A 17963-nucleotide genomic window follows, 5' to 3' on the forward strand; every position below is an offset into this window, starting at 1 on the left:
CATCTTTAAAATATACTGGTTCACTCAGAAAGTTAATACTCCATGTGAGAAATATGTGGTAAATGTTTACTTTTAATGTTGGAAGAAATACAGGATATAAATCCTGTTTATTATTTATTTTATAGATATCAATTGTAACTTTACTATATGTAGATAAAAATGCCATGTGTTCACTTAGAAAAGGATAAAAATTTGTTAAGTTTATAATGTATGAACTTTTTCCTTACTATTGGAGAAAATATGGAGTATACATATTTAGTATTTGCTATTTTTGAAGTATTTTATTCAATCCTCATTTGGGTAGGACAGAGGAAGTTTTAAAATTACTTTTTATTACTTGTTTTCTTTCTTGCTTGTTGCCCACAAGTGCTTGGGAAGGTACTGAAAAATAATAAAAAATTACAATTCAAAAGACAATTTTAGAATTGCTTTTGAAATAGTTTTTGTGAAAGTGTATCACTGCATATAAAATTCAATGGCTAAAAAGAGATTTTAAGTCGTCTCCAAATTTCACTGACTACAATAGCTAATAACTTTCACTGACTAAAGTAGCTAAAGTGAGAGCTATAGGTAATTTTTTTTTCTTTCAATATAACTCCTTCAAAGGCCTAATTTTAAAACATAAACAATAAAGGATAAGCCTTTCTGTGAATAAGTACATCAACACATCACAAGCTTGCAATAAATGTGAGATAGTACAGTTCATACCCTCAGGGTTGCCTGATGCACCTCTGTGAGAGGCAATAGAGAGCAATGTTAAGAGGGTGCTTTCAAATTTTCAAGACCAACAGCAGATTCTGGATTCAGACAGCCTGGGCATGAATAATGGCCCCACCACATAATTACGTATGTGACCTTACTTAAAACTCTTGAGCTTTACACTTCAATGTCCTGAATCTGTATTTTTGCTAAATGGGGGAGAAACACCACCACTAATATTTTCCAGGTTTTACATATTTTCAAAAAATTTATTTTAGTTTTAATATTTATAAACTAGATAGAAATAAGTGGCTTAAAAAGTTATTTAATTCTCCACCACCAATCTAATGATCGAACTCAAACAACATAAGATTTAGTAATTGTACAACCAATTTAAGATTGTAAATTATCACAAACAGCAGCTATTAGAAGCACCTTAAATTTTTCCCGTAGATCTTCTTCTGTGTAGGACTTTGGTATCATAACAAATATTCTTGTAAGTTCTTCATCTTCAACATCTCGGTGACTTCCAGATGATCTGGACTGAGCAATGAAAACCTAAGAAACAAACAAAACCCAAAGAAAAATGCAGAAATATCAGGCAACTGTTTTTCTGTTTCTTAAGAATGCTTACTGCATTATTAGTGTAAGACTGATGTTAGGTTAAATACAATGTGATAGCATCTCAACAAACAACATTTTAAAGCAAATTTTATTGCAGTCACCTTTTATGAGATAACACTAATCATCACATTATGTTTTTTTCAAAATTTTTTTTCCTTTTGTATTTAATCTGTCCACAATGCGGGAGACCTGGGTTCAATCCCTGGGTTGAGAAGATCTCCTAGAGAAGGGAATGGCAACCCTCTCCAGTATTTTTGCCTAGAGAATTCCACGGACAGAGGAGCCTGGTGAGCTACAGTTCACAGGATCTTAAAGACTAGGACACAACTACACGACTGAACGACTAACACACACATACACCAAGAGCAAGAGGCAGTGCACTGAGAGAGAATGTGTACTCTGTGATTGTTGGGTAGTGTTCAATAAACGTCAGTTATATAGCTGATAAACAGTGTTACTAAAATGTCACACATACTTCATTCCCTATCAGAGACTGAGTGTAAAAATATGATTATGCATTTATCTTTTCTCCTTTTAGTTCTATTAATAATGCTTCATGTATTCTGAAGTTCTATTATTGGCTGCATAAACATGTGGAATTATTTTGTACTTTTTGACTGGTATATTTTTTTTAGGAAATTATTCTGTTTATACTCTTCCTGTTGAAGACCATTTTTGTCTGATACCATACCAGCTTTCCTTATCCTTTTACCAGCTTTTTCTATTCGTTTATTCAATACTTTCAACCACTATGTATCTTTATACTTAAACTGCATCTCTTGTAAACAGCACTTAGTTTGGCCTTTAAAAAAAAATCCTGACAATCCCTGACTTTTAATAGGAGCCAGTTTATGTTTAATATAGATATAGTTGGATTTAAGTCTAGATGGCCATATTTTTGTTTGCTTTCTAATATTAATCCTTAAAAAAGAGAACCCAGCTATATTCTGGATCATCTCAGTGACCACCTGAATGACTTGTGTGAGCAAGAAAATGCACACAATGAACTGAGGCTCTATTTCTCTATTAGTGATTTAGTCCTACTGAAATATCATCCGTGACATTAGGTTATTATTTGGAGTGCAATTTGCTTTGTGGTATTGCTTTTTGGTTTTACATTATTCTAGAAGAATGTGCTAACTACGGTTATGGATTTGTTTATAGAGCTACAAGCATAATGGCTATGTTTACTTTTCATAACTTGAAGAAATGTAATAGAATTAATGTAAATCACCATAATACAGGGCCCTTGAATTTTTTCTGTCTTCTTCTGTCTTTGAAAAGGGGCTGTACACCACTCAGTGGGGAAAACCTGAACCTATGAAATTCCAGAGTAGGAGGCAGTAACTAAAAAACCAAAGAATTTATAAACATTTTAGAAATCCTGAAAAAGAGGGTCATTATATGTGCTTGGAAAGCAGCTGTCACAGAGGTGTAGACCCTTGCTTACAAGATATAGCTGGAGACATCCCTAGATAGCGTCTACTTCCATGTTATTCCTTCAGGAAATGTACCATATGCCCAACACTGTATAAGGTATTGAGCAGAGAGTACTGAATAACACAGAAATAGCCCACTAGAAAGTTAGTCCAGGGGATATATTAAGTAATGGACAGTCTGAAGGGAAATACAAATAGGGAAACTTTAAGTATACGAGAAGACACCAGGAGAAAAAAGTCTCGAGTACTCTGTGACTGGAGTTGCCATCAGATCACAAATTTCTAAATTTTAGAAGATTGGGGCATTTCAAATTTCTGATAGAGGAGACAATATCTAAGTAGATATGTATAATAATTAACCACCTACTTGATGATTTCTCCTAAGATTTTACTCTTCCACTTTCTAGATTTTACCCTTTTCCTCAAGATAATATAGCTGATCGCTTACAGGATTCTCATTTGCACAATCCTTTCTGGCTGTAATCCTGTTATTAAAATTTTCTTATTTATCTTGTAGGACTTTTGAAACTTTACAAAAGCAAAGTACATGAAGAAAACTGAAGCTGAATTAATTTAACTGGAAATACTGAGAAACAGAAAAAAAAAAAACAACAAAAACCCACTACAATGCAGTGGAAGACAGTGAACGCTGTGAAGAGTGAAGATTGTCCAGCTAAGCACTGTAGTCCAAAAACCTGCTGGCTGAAACTGAGTGTACAATATGACAAACAAAATTTAAACTTTATCTCTGGAAACCATTTAATTTCTCTGTGGCTAAAAGGGAAGGATACATTGTAGTGTTCAGACTTTTACTTCTCTTGTAGGAATTTAATCAGGGCAAGAGGGGGTCATTATGTTTCAAATTTGGGGCATTTAGCAAAGTTTCCCAGGAGACCTCTGTGGTTATATTCAAAGTACAGAAATTCTCTCTGCTAAGATCATAATTGAAAGAAGATGAAAATTATCAACCTAGTGCAGGAGTCAACAAACTTCAACTTCCTGTTTTTCTATAGTCCATAATCTAAGAACTGCTTTTAAATTTTTTGAGGGTTGTTAAAAAACAAAAAGAATGTATGACAGAGGCTGTATGTGACTCATAAAGCCTAAAATATTTGTTGACTCTTTATAGAAAGTTTGTCCCCTCGATTTTACATGCTGTGTCCTTAAACTTAACTCCATTGATGATCTGTTTTGACTTATTTCAGACGGTTTAGAAGGTGGGAGGCGGCAGAATGCCTATTGTCTAATGTGTTGTTGGCATTTCCCGGCTCCTCTGTTTTCCACTAAAGGAAGTATAGGGAAGAGACTGTTGCTATGGACAAACATGGCACAAGAGGGCTTATCTTGTACCAGGCCCTGTGCTAAAAGGATAGATTAAATCAGGTAACCCTCAAAATCACCCTTCCTGCCATGTGGCAGTATATTAATTTTACAGATAAATTAGATGTGGAAACTAAATATAAATACCACCAAAATGAATTTATGGGCTTCCCTGGTGGCTCAGAGGTTCAACTGTCTGCCTGCAATGCGGGAGACCTGGGTTCGATCCCTCGGTTGGGAAGATCCCCTGGAGAAGGAAATGGCAACACACTCCAGTATTCTTGCCCGGAGAATCCCATGGACGGAGGAGCCTTTTGGGCTGCAGTTCACAGGGTCGCAAAAAGTCGGACACGACTGAGCGACTTCACTTTCACTTTCAAAATGAATTAGGAGTATGCCAAGAAGCATATAATAATAATACAATTTACACTATCATCACCATGATATGGCTCGTTTTCCTTTTGTTTATTTGTTATTTTGACTTGGCTCTTTTTGAGGCTGTTTATTTTGGTCTGTTTTCAAAGAGAAGTGACAAAACCTATGACATTAATACCTTCACAAGGGGGTTTATTTATAATAATTTGTAAAAAATTACAAATTTTTACATAAGTGTGATAAATAGGCAATAGTAGTAGTTTTAATTACCTGCACTTCAATATTATATACATGTATACTTGTGTTTGGTACTGGGAAAATGCCTAACTTCAGAGGGCCACAATTAAATCTACTTTTATCAAGTTCTTAAGCACTTTACCGATGTGGGGAAAAGTAGAGTTAACTACTTTTATACGTGGTAAACCAAGACGTCTGAGAGAGGAGGGGAAGAAAAGTTCTCATAGCAGATCCGGTCGGAGTTGGGAGCTGAATTAGTGACGGCGGGAGCGGGGGAAGGCCCAGCCACCGCAGCTCTGCAGCCCGAGTAGCCGCAGATACCTGGTCCGACCCGGAAGCGGGTGTTCTCTCCGCATCTCGTATCTCCCGCACCCTCTAGCAGATTTTCGCGCAGGGAGGTCCCAGGAAATCCTCTGCAACGTGGGCCTCCCCCCGCCTCACCCCGGAATGCCAGGTGCTTCCCAGACGGCTCCCGCGAGCGAATGCACCGCCCTTACCGCACCCCGAAACCGCTCCCCTCCGCCCCGCCCCCCACCCGGGACACCCGGTCCCGGGCACCCGCACCTTGATGGGCTTGGTGTCGCTGGGGGTGAGGCACTGGCCATGCATCTCCTCCATGGCCCTACAGGCCTGCGAGCTGCGGGCAAACTTGACGAAGGCGATGCCCTTGGACTCCTTGGTGTGCTTGTCGCGCACCACCCAGATGTCCTGGATTTCCCCAAAGGGCGAGAAGCGCTCCCTCAGCACCGACTCGGAAGTGTACTTGCTGATCACCAGGAAGATGCGGCTGTTGGGCGGCTCGTCCAGGTTGTCCACGCCCGGGCGGAAGCCTCCGCCGCTTGCACAGCTGCCCGCTTCGTCCATGGTGCTCCACCCGGGGCGGAATCCAGGCTCGCACCCCTTTACTCCTCCTAGCTCCAGCCGTGCCAGCCACGACCGTCGCACCACACCCAGCCGTTGCCGGTCCGGGGTCCGTTTCCGGAAGACTGAAAAGTTTGGCTCCCGGCGCAGGCCGGACGCGCAGTGAGACGGCTTCCGGGGTAAGGGGTGGTGGGCAGCCTGCAGCGCGCCCTAGCGGCCCGGGGGAGCCCGACGCAGTCCAGGCACCCAATTGCGTGGAACCAAGGCCCACACATAAGGCGTGCGACCCTGGTTCCCTGTTGCTAGAAGAGCCCTGTCTGGTGGGAGAGCTTTCCTGTTGCTGGTTCTACCCTTCCTCTACAACCCATGGACTCTTCCACCAAACCTGCCATCTTGGTCGTAAGCCCACTAGAATAGCTCCATAGGACTAAATTCCAGTTGAGCTATTTCAAATCCTGAAAGATGATGCAGTGAAAGTGCTGCACTCAATATGCCAGCAAATTTGGAAAACTCAGCAGTGGCCACAGGACTGGAAAAGGTCAGTTTTCATTCCAATCCCAAAGAAAGGCAATGCCAAAGAATGCTCAAACTACCACACAATTGCACTCATCTCACACGCTAGTAAAGTAATGCTTAAAATTCTCCAAGCCAGGCTTCAGCAATACGTGAACCGTGAACTTCCAGATGTTCAAGCTGGTTTTAGAAAAGGCAGAGGAACCAGAGATCAAATTTCCAACATCTGCTGGATCATCGAAAAACCAAGAGAGTTCCAGAAAAACATCTATTTCTGCTTTATTGACTATGCCAAAGCCTTTGACTGTGTGGATCACAAGAAACTGTGGAAAATTCTGAAAGAGATGGGAATACCAGACCACCTGAACTGCCTCTTGAGAAATTTGTATGCAGGTCAGGAAGCAACAGTTAGAACTGGACAGGGAACAACAGACTGGTTCCAAATAGGAAAAGGAGTACGTCAAGGCTGTATATTGTCACCCTGCTTATTTAACTTCTATGCAGAGTACATCATGAGAGACGCTGGGCTGGAAGAAGCACAAGCTGGAATCAAGATTGCCAGGAGAAATATCAATAACCTCAGATATGCAGATGACACCACACTTATGGCAGAAAATGAAGAGGAACTAAAAAGCCTCTTGATGAAACTGAAAGAGGAGAGTGAAAAAGTTGGCTTAAAGCTCAACATTCAGAAAATGAAGATCATGGCATCTGGTCCCATTGCTTCATGGGAAATAGATGGGGAAACAGTAGAAACAGTGTCAGACTTTATTTTTGGGGGCTCCAAAATCACTGCAGATGGTGACTGCAGCCGTGAAATTAAAAGACGCTTACTCCTTGGAAGGAAAGTTATGACCAACCTAGACAGCATATTGAAAAGCAGAGACATTGCTTTGCCAACAAAGGTCTGTCTAGTCAAGGCTATGGTTTTTCCAGTGGTCATGTATGGGTGTGAGAGTTGGACTGTGAAGAAAGCTGAGCGCCGAAGAATTGATGCTTTTGAACTGTGGTGTTGGAGAAGACTCTTGAGAGTCCCTTTGACTGCAAGGAGATCCAACCAGTCCATTCTGAAGGAGATCAGCCCTGGGTGTTCTTTGGAAAGAATGATGCTAAAGCTGAAGCTCCAGTACTTTGGCCACCTCGTGCAAAGAGTTGACTCACTGGAAAAGACTCTGATGCTCGGAGGGATTGGGAGCAGGAGGAGAAGGGGACGACAGAGGATGAGATGGCTGAATGGCATCACGGACTCAATGGACGTGAGTCTGAGTGAACTCTGGGAGTTGGTGATGGATAGGGAGGCCTGGCATGCTGCGATTCATGGGGTCGCAAAGAGTTGGACACGACTGAGCGACTGAACTGAACTGAAAACTGTTCACAGCCAATCATCTAACTCCAGTCTTATTGTTGAGAAAATTGAGTTGAAGAATTGGGGCCCATTGCATAACAAAAAGCAATGGAAATATTAATACAAACAGCAGAGCCCTAACCAGAAAACAACTCCATCTTTGTGTTGCTAAGTTGCTTCAGTCATGTCCTACTCTTTGCAACGCTATGGACTATAGCCCACCAGGCTCCCCTGTCCATGGGATTCTCCAGTCAGGAATACTGGAGTGGGTTACCATTTCCTACTCCAGGGGATCTTCAGGTCCCAGGGATCAAACCCACATCTTTTTTGTCTCTTGCATTGGCAGGCAGGTTCTTTACTATTAGAGCCACCTGGGATGTACTCGATTGCCACAAGCAAACATGCATGGTTTGAGGGCAAAAAGAATGCAACTGTGGAGCTAGGAGAAATGTGAAAGCTAAAGTGAAAGTGTTAGTCGCTCAGTCCTGTCAGACTCTTTGCTACCCTTTGGCTCCCCTGTCCATACAATTCTCCAGGCATGAATACTGGAGTGGGTTGCCATTCTCTTCTCCAGGGGATCTTCCTGAACCAGGGTTCCAACAGGGATCTCCTGCATTGTAGAAAGATTCTTTATCCTCTGAGTCATCAGTTCAGTTCAGTTTAGTCGCTCAGTCATGTCCGACTCTTTGCGACCTCATGAATTGCAGCCTGCCAGGCCTCCCTATCCATCACCAACTCCCAGAGTTCACTCAAACTCACTTCCATTGAGTCGGTAATGGCATCCAGCCATCTCATCCTCTGTCGTCCCCTTTTCCTCCTGCCCCCAATCCCTCCCAGCATCAGAGTCTTTTCCAGTGAGTCAACTCTTTGCACGAGGTGGCCAAAGTACTGGAGTTTCAGCTTCAACATCAGTCCTTCCAGTGAACACTCGGGACTGACCTCCTTTAGGATGGACTGATTGGATCTCCTTGCAGGACTGTCAAGAGTCTTCTCCAACACCACAGTTCAAAAGCATCAATTCTTTGGTGCACCACTTTTTTCACAGTCCAACTCTTGCATGCATACATGACCACTGGAAAAACCATAGCCTTGACTAGACAGACCTTTGTTGGCAAAATAATGTCTCTGCTTTTGAATATGCTATCTCGGTTGCTCATAACTTTCCTTCCAAGGAGTAAGCGTCTTTTAATTTCATGGCTGCAGTCACCATCTGCAGTGATTTTGGAGCCCCCCAAAATAAAGTCTGATACTGTTTCCACTGTTTCCCCATCTATTTCCCATGAACTGATGGGACCAGATGCCATGATCTTCGTTTTCTGAATGTTGAGCTTTAAGCCAACTTTTTCACTCTCCTCTTTCAGTTTCATCAAGAGGCTTTTTAGTTCCTCTTCACTTTCTGCCATAAGAGTGGTGTCATCTGCATATCTGAGGTTATTGATATTTCTCCTGGCATTCTTGATTCCAGCTGGTGCTTCTTCCAGCCCAGCGTTTCTCACGATGTACTCTGCATGCAGCTGCTACTGCTTAGTCACTTCAGTCGTGTCCGACTCTGTGCGACCCCATAGATGGCAGCCCACCAGGCTCCCCCGTCCCTGGGATTCTCCAGGCAAGAACACTGGAGTGGGTTGCCATTTCCTTCTCCAATGCATGAAAGTGAAAAGGGGAAGTGAAGTCACTCAGTTGTGTCTGACCTTTAGCAACCCCATGGACTGCAGCCTTCCAGGCTCCTCCGTCCATGGGATTTTCCAGGCAAGAGTACTGGAGTGGAGTTCCATTGCTTAGGAGTTGAATAAGCAGGGTGACAATATACAGCCTTGACGTACTCCTTTTCCTATTTGGAACCAGTCTGTTGTTCCATGTCCAGTTCTAACTTGCTTCCTGACCTGCATACAAATTTCTCAAGAGGCAGTTCAGGTGGTCTGGTGTTCCCACCTCTTTCAGAATTTTCCACAGTTTCTTGTGATCCACACAGTCAAAGGCTTCGGCACAGTCAGTGAAGCAGAAATAGATGTTTTTCTGGAACTCTCTTGGTTTTTCGATGATCCAGAGGATGTTGGCAATTTGATCTCTTGTTCCTCTGCCTTTTCTAAACCCAGCTTGAACATCTGGAAGTTCACGGTTCACGTATTGCTGAAGCCTGGCTTGGAGAATTTTGAGCATCACTTTACTAGCGTGTGAGATGAGTGCAATTGTGCAGTAGTAGTTTGAGCATTGTTTGACATTGCCTTTCCTTGGGATTGGAATGAAAACTGACCATTTGCAGAGAAGCCCTATAGTTCAGGTAAAGTGGGAAATCTGTACTGACTTCTAAAGCTTGTTGTTAATGGAACTTGAAGACCTGGGTTGCTATGAATGAAAACAGATAAATACTGTTTATTGTGTACCATCCATAATCCAGGCTCTGCGTAAGGATATGGACATACAATGGAGAAAAGGAAAGACATGATGCTGGCTCTCAGAGAGCTTTTCTTTTCTATTGTGGAAGTCTTGTAAGAAAATACATAGTGCAAACTAATACCAGATTGTGTTAAATGGTTTTGCCACTGAATTATATGAGCTTGGGCAAATTACTTCAAGTTTTCAACTTCAGTTTCCTCAACTGTAAAGCAGAAATAATATACCCTACTAAATAGCATAGTTGTTGAGCTTAATTAGGGCTTCCCAAGTGGTGCTAGTGGTAAAGAACCTGCCTGCCTAATGCAGAAGACAAGAGATGCAGTTTTGATCCCTGGGTTGGGAGGATCCCCTGGAGGAGGGCATGGCAACCCACTTCAGTATTATTGCCTGGAGAATCCCATGTACAGAGGAGCTTGGTGGGCTATAGTCCATAGGGTCACAAAGAGTTGGACATGACTAAAGCAATTTAGCACATAAGCAAGCTTAATTAATTCATCCATTCTATTAGCTCAGGAATGTTTCTGACGGTCTGCTATGTGTTGGGCACTGTGCTATAATTGAGTGATATGTGTTAAATGATTCTCTCCTTACTTTATGAAATTAATAGATTGGGCTTCTCGAGATACGATTATTTGAGATAAGATATATCGGGCTAATAGCCTAGTGATCAAATGAGATATGTGTACAATGTACGATAGAAATTTAACTTCTCATTCCATTTGTCTATGGTGTACATTCCTCCATTCTTAATACTGTGTAGTTGTATGATGGCAGCTGAGTTAGGGATTCTGGGTTCTCACTCAGGCTTTAGCACAAAATTGGTACAATTTTTCCTTGCATTACTTCCCACGTCTGCAAAATGAGGGATCTGTTTACACTGGAGCTTAACAAGTTAAGGAAAAATCTTAACTTTCCACTTCTCTTTGTCTTGCCCAGACCAGTCAAAGTGAATGAAAACAATGTCGTAATAAAATAATTTTATTGATGTAAAGAAAAGTGCAGTATAATAGCAATACTATTTGAACACTAGTGCCATCTAGTGGAAAATGTATAATTTTTTTAAACAGCATTTTCTGGGAAATCTCTCTCCTTTGTAAAACGAGATTACTGATTTGTATCCTGAGAATTTTAGAGTAGTTAATTTTATTTTAGAAGGAATGAAAGATTGGAGAGAACAAAGCCAGAGTCAGAAATATTGGGTGATGCTGAGAAAGCAAAATTTCTTTACCGTTTAATCATGTGAAATAATAGCACATATTCAAGGAAAATAAGAAATTTACTTATATTATAAATTATAGTGAATAATTTTTTCTTTGACTTGTCTATTTTAAACAGATTTATTGCTATATAATTCAAATATATGATTCACCCATTTAAAGAATTCAGTTAATTGCTTTTTAGTATTCACAGAGTTGTGCAACCATCTCCACAGTTGTAGAACATTTTCATCACTTAATAATGACAGATTTTTTTTATGTTTCAAATCATATAAAGTCACATTTGACCATGAATCACATGGAAGTAAAACAGTTGAAAATTCTGAGATTTGAAAGAATGATTACTAATTTGTCTTATATTAGAGAAAAGATATGCTAGGCCATTGCAGATTAAGTGAAATAAAACATGTAGCCTACAATGCACAATTATTAGAATGATAGACACTGAATTTCACATGAAATTCAGATTTGCCTTGAAATTTTTAATAAGTTCTTACTAATCTATTTTAAAAGTGATGATATTATAACTTATTTTTGAAATGCAAGGATAAAACAATAAATTATTGTCATTGCTTTCCAAAATTTCTGTAAACTATGATCTAATTACAGTAAGGCTTATTGGTTATTGATATTAGTCTTTGTGTGCTAAGTCGCTTTAGTCATGTCCGACTCTTTTCAACCCTGTGGACTGTGGTAATGACCACACATATATGAGCAGGCTCCTCTGTTCCTGGGATTATTCAGGTAAGAATACTGGAGTGGGTTGCCATGCTCTTCTCCATGGGATCTTCCTGGGATTGAACCTGGGTCTTCTGCATTGCAGGCAGATTCTTTACTGTCTGAACCACCAGGGATGTATAATTATACATTATATCTAATTAAGTAAAAATGCTTTGCCTTATTTGCAAATTTTTACTGGATTTTAAAATATTTTCCCTGATACTTATTGGTGATCAATTAGTAACTTTCAGATTGTTCTGCATGAATATGGTCCAGAGTCTCCATTTTCCCATCTATAAGTCTACAGGCTACTGATAACGTATGCAAGTGCCTAACCTGGCATTGGTATGCACTCAAGAAATGGTAATCTCCTTTTATTTCCTGAGTTTGGTCGTCTTTGAGTTTGAGAATATTTAAAACCAGATTTTTTTTCTCTTTTTGATTCAATTTGATGACATACATCTTTTAAATATGTGGCTCACAGGACAGAACACATAGGTACCACTTAGTTTCATTCAACCATCTGTTAATTGTGGCTATTTAATTTAAAATTAATTAAAGTTAACTCTAAAATAATAAAAAATTCAGTTAGTCACATGAGTCACACTTAAAGTGCTCAAAGTTACTTGCAGCTAGTAGATGGGGTCCACGATGAATTTTCCATCATAGTAGAAAGTTCTATTGGACAGCACTCCAGAGAATATGGGTAAATCTTGCACTTACCTAACACAAAATTTAATAAGCTAGATTATTTTAATATTTTTATTTCTCTGTTAATAGCCTTTACCACTCACATCTCACTGAGGTAATCGTGTAACCACAGGTGAACTACTTTCCGCCTCACGTTTTCCTAAACACAGCTTTGGCTTTCTCACCTATCTGTCTTCAATGCCCTCGTCTTCTTAAAGCTTTCTCAGTCCTCTCCCTCATATCTCCCTCCCTCGCTCCTCCAGGACTCATTCTGTTTCTATTCATACTCTAGTCTGCTGTTTTGGCGATTAAACAGGCAGCTTGCAACTTTGCTGTCCGTTCTTATTTTTTGCACTTTTATGTAGCTCATTTATAATGACTTAACTTTTAATGTACTTTAATCTTGCCCCAGCTGGATTATACCTCATAGATAATTGGAACTTCAGAGTTTTTCCTTCCAAGTTGCTTGGCACAGCGTCTTGCCCCCAGTAAGCACTTGCCTTATTCTTTTATTGACATGATTTGACTCCCACAGTCAAACACTAATGAATCATTCATAAAATGTTGAGTTCCAACCTCAAGCAAGAACTGGTATATACTGTGAATATACATAGATAACTCGTAAGTTAGGTAAAAGTTAAAGAAATAAACATTTTGGCACATTTAGACTCAATCAGTAACACCCCTGCAGCGCCAGGTTTTTTTGCTCCTGCGAGAGTTGCGTTCCTGTGGGATTTGAGGACCAATCAGCAGTGCCGACGGAGCCCTGCCTTCCATTGGCTGGCGTCGTCCCGGAAGCACATGCTGGGCTGGGCCCGCAGTACAGTCTTCGAGGCGCTGCTGCGGTATCGCCAGCGTTGATCTCAGGACAGACTGTGGCTCAGCAGCTGCACCTTGACGCTATAGGTTCTGCAGGGAGGCGGAGGACGGAGCCGCTGGCCCTGAGGTAAGTAGGACTAACTAGGAGGGAGTGACCTGCGACCTCATGTGATCTGAGCACCATTATGGACCACGATACAATTTAGGCCTGGGTTCCCTCAGAGAGGAGTATCCCAACCGTCCGGGTGGTAAGAAGCTCTCCCTTAGCCCTAGCCAGGTGGGTCCTGAGTAGTCCTAAGTACAACAGAAGACTGTTTCTACCAGGGGCCTCGCTGCAGCCTTTCTGATTTCTGGATGGGACTGATTTTCAGTCGAACCTTCAGCCTATGTTTAGCAGAAGTCAGCCTCCAAAAGGAGGTGGTGGCTTGCTGAGATTCAGTTCAGTCGCTCAGTGTCTGACTATTTGCGACCCGGTGGACTGTAGCACGTCAAGCCTTCCTGTCCATCACCAACCCCGAGAGCTTACTCAAACTCATGTCCATCGAGTGCATAATGCCATCCAACTGTCTCACCCTTTGTCCTCCCCTTATCCCGCCTTCAATCTTTCCCAGCATCAGGGTGTTTTCCAAGGAGTCAGTTCTTCGCATCAGGTGGCCAAAGTATCGGAGTTTCACCTTCAGCATCAATCCTTCCAATTAATATTCAGGACTGATTTCCTGTAGGATGGGCTGGTTGGATCTCTGTTGCAGTCCAAGGGACTCTCAAGAGTCTTCTCCAACACCGCAGTTCAAAAGCTTATCTGAGGTTACTGATATTTCTCCAGGCAATCTTGATTCCAGCTTGTGCTTCATCCAACCCAGCATTTTGCATAATGTACTCTGCATATAAGTTAAATAAGCAGGGTGGTAATATACCACCTTGACTACTCCTCTCCTGATTTGGAACCAGTCTGTTGTTCCATGTCCACTTCTAACTGTTGCTTCTTGAGATTCATACAGGTTTCTCAGGAGGCAGGTCAGGTGGTCTGGTATTCCCATCTCTTGAAGAATTTTCCAGTTTGATATGATCCACACAGTCAAAGGCTTTGGCATAGTCAATAAAGCAGCAGTAGATGTTTTTCTGGAACTCTCTTCCTTTCTCGATGATCCAGTGGGTGTTGGCAATTTGATCTCTGGTTCCTCTGCCTTTTCTAAACCCAGCTTGAACATCTGGAAGTTCATGGTTCACATATTGCTGAAGCCTGGCTTGGACAATTTTGAGCATTACTTTGATAGCATGTGAGATGAGTGCAATTGTGTGATAGTTTGAACTTTCTTTGGCAATTAGGAGTTTGGAAAGCTGGATTCTTGTTCCAATTCATAGGTTCAAGTACAGCAGATTAGAAAGGAGAAAGGCTATAGAAACACCTATGCATGTGGTTCATAGACATGAAGCGATTTACCCAGGGTCACATCTTTGTGATACACTCCACTCCAGTGTTTTTTCCCACTCCAACATGCATAATCCCACTTAGTTTTTTAAAGTCAGTGTAGTATTCATCCTTAAAATATTCTAGTGAGCTTCTCTTTCCTCTTTCATCACTTCAGTTATATGGACTTCTTAGACTTTATTGGTATCTTAATTGTTCTTACCACATTCCTCTTTTTATGGGCAAAAATTAGAAATGTCAGTGGTATGTACCAGTATTAAAAAGTTTTTCATTTACTCCTCATTAAGTATTTTCACTCAGTTTAGCAGCTGCAGTGCGTCAGACATTATGTTCAACACAGGGTTGCCTCAATCACTCTTAGAAGGGAATCGTTGAAATTAAAAATCTAGGATTATAGATGTAATTCTCTCATCTTTCACCATCTCTCTCTACTTTTCATCAGCTTATGACTTGAAACGAGCTCTATGTGCTTCATTTTTCTCATCCATAAAAAACGGAGATGTTAATAGTATCTATCTCACATGGCTGGTGTGGAGATTAAATACATTAATAATGTGTACAGGCTTACACATTAGAATATGCCTGGCATTAAGTAAGCATTTGTAATTGCTTGCTACTCTTATCTTGGTCTATTTAGCTCTAGAATTCATTTTTGGATGAGTGATCATTCTCATACCAGATGTCATATTTTTGTCTATTTCAGTGAGATATTTCTTCTTAATTACTAAGTACTAGTAGAGTGCCAAATGATTATAAGACAAAATGACTTCCCTTGAGATCCTTCCTGGTCTTCCTGTGTCCTCCCTTGCTGCCATTGCTGAATCTACTGGTTTTAATGCACTTTGAAGAGGGGTCTTAGATACTTGCACAGCAGTGATTAAAGACAGCAGCAGTGTTTTGTGTTAAATACTGATAGTTTGAACAGTGACAGTATATATTTTCTTAGTGACTTGCATGTAAAATCTGTATGAATAAGCAATATATTTTGTTTTACCCTTTTTTAAAAGTCTAGTTTCCTGAATTACTGGTAAAATTTAATTGGTATAAAAATCAATCTGATCTTTCTGCTTTATATAAAAATTGGAAAGAAAGTTTGCTTTAGTACTGAGATGACATTTGGATTTTCTTAGATTCTTTTTTTTAATTTATTTTTAATTGGTGGATAATTGATTTACAGTGTTGAGTTGATTTCTGCCATACAACAGCATGAACCAGCCATAAGTATACATATGTCCCCTCCCTAACGTTTTTATATTACATAAGCTTTACTGGTATAGTGAGTACATTTTACTAAAGGCCTTATGTTTGTTTTTGTGACTCAGGTTTTCCTCTCTATGTCCTTTATTCAAAGGTTCAGTGAATTCTGTACCTATACAGAAAGTTGATAGAACTCACCTAATTAGAAATTGAATGCAGTATTCTGATTGAAGTTTGGAATTTTAAAGTAATCTTCTCTTGGATAAAATGTTTTATTATTTACCTTTGTATTAGACCTAAAGCACTGATTAACAGTTGAATTGTTTTGGATACTGCCCAAAGAAAACTTCTGTCTTCCGTTTAAGTGGATTATTGACACTGATTTGGGTTTCTACATAGATTAAAAAAAAAATAGTCGTGGTATTTTTAGTAGTGCTGGTAGTGGTAAAGAATCTGCCTGCCAATGCAGTAGCTACATCTCTTGCCAGTGGAGAGCACAAGTTCGATCCCTGGGTCAGGAAGATCCCCTGGAGTGGGGCATGGCAGCTGACACCAGTATTCTTTCCTGGAGAATCCCATGGACAGAGGATCCTGGCAAGCTGCAATCCATAGGGTCCCACAGAGCTGGACACAACTGAAGCTACTTAGCATGCATGCATGCACATGGTACATAGATATGAAATACTAGCTTTACAGTAATAGTTATTTTGAGTGCTAAGTCATTTCAGCTGTGTCCCCATGGACTGTAGCCCGCCAGGCTCCTCTGTCCATGGGATTCTCTAGGTGAAAATACTGGAGTGGGTTGCCATGCCCTTCTCCAGAATAGTTACTTTAGTTAAATAATGTTGTTTTTTCAATATTATCAGAATACCACAAACATTTTCTATTTCTCAATTGAGCTATGAAGGTAAAAATGTGCCTAGAACCTGTCAAAGAATTAGGAATTTTCATGATGTCTGTAACAGTAACTCTTATGTTGGAATCCATCCCCACTTCCGCTGCCCCAGCACCCATTCTTCAAAGAACACAAGCTGCAGGAAAACAAACCCAGGGTACTGCAGCCATTAGCATTTTAAGCTACATTTGTTCAATAAGTTCAAATTATTTTAGTTTTTATATCATTTTAGATGGATGAGGCATTTATTTAGGTACACAGGAGAGTTTTTGGCGGTCTTAACAAAAATATCTTTGTAGAGAATTTATTGTGTATGTCTGTCACTGTAAAATAAACTCTTTCCTACTTAGGACCACACATTTTCTGCTATGTATACTAATACTGACTGAACTCAGTATTGCTATTTAATTATTTGCAGGTAATGCTTGATTTAGTCTTGGTAGATTTGTTTACTGCTTAGAGTGTAAAGGAAACATGAAATTATATCTTATATGTATCTTGCCCCATTCCATATGTAGCCTCATTCTTCATGGTATTTTATTGTTTTGTCTATTATTGCAGGCATATAAGTACTTATAATAATATTGTATTTAATCATCTTTCCAACTTGTTCTATCTTTATTTTTAAGTAAGGAAGCACCAATTTAGACATATGCTTCACATAATTTTTTACACACATACTTTTTGGAAGTGAAAAGAAAAATAGAATGTAATTGATTTATGTAAATCACTATAATTGTCTGAAGAAGTGAAGAAGTGAAGTTGCTCAGTCGTGTCTGACTCTTTGTGACACCACGGACTATAGCCTGCCAGGCTCCTCTGTCCATGGAATTTTCCACGCAAGAGTACTAGAGTGGGTTGCCATTTTCTTCTCCAGGGGATCTTCCCAACCCAGGGATCGAACCCAGGTCTCCCACACTGCAGGCAGATGCTTTACCATCTGAGCCACTGGGGAAGCCCATAATTGTCTGAAGGCCGACATAAAACCAGGCTTATACCAACAGCAGTTTCTAAAGTAGCTATAGCTAGAAATTAAAAATAAATCTGAAAATGATATAATTCTTAATAAAACTCAATGCTATGTTTGTGTTTTTGAGCACTCAGAATTCAAAGCACATGCTTTAAATTATATTTTGGTTTAATATCATTAATACTTCAGTCAAAGTGTTGAAATTCCTTTTTCTCC

At 40.2% G+C, this 17963-nt stretch overlaps 1 protein-coding gene across 3 annotated transcripts in view; it reads right to left on the reverse strand.

Annotated features, from left to right (window-relative positions):
• RBM45 (RNA binding motif protein 45) overlaps nt 1-5679 on the reverse strand; it is a 37404-nt gene extending 31725 nt beyond the window's left edge. For all 3 annotated transcript variants that reach the window (XM_052664127.1, XM_052664119.1, XM_052664113.1), the window contains exons 1-2: nt 5259-5679; nt 1135-1257 (exon numbers count right to left, since the gene is read on the reverse strand). In XM_052664127.1, coding sequence (XP_052520087.1) covers nt 1135-1257; nt 5259-5558 — 423 coding nt within the window. In that variant the 5' untranslated portion in view covers nt 5559-5679. The remainder of the gene's footprint in view (nt 1-1134; nt 1258-5258) is intronic.
• Nucleotides 5680-17963: the final 12284 nt, after the last annotated feature.

The sequence above is a fragment of the Budorcas taxicolor genome, chromosome 2 (assembly GCF_023091745.1).
Source record: "Budorcas taxicolor isolate Tak-1 chromosome 2, Takin1.1, whole genome shotgun sequence".
Taxonomy (NCBI): Eukaryota; Metazoa; Chordata; class Mammalia; order Artiodactyla; family Bovidae; genus Budorcas; species Budorcas taxicolor.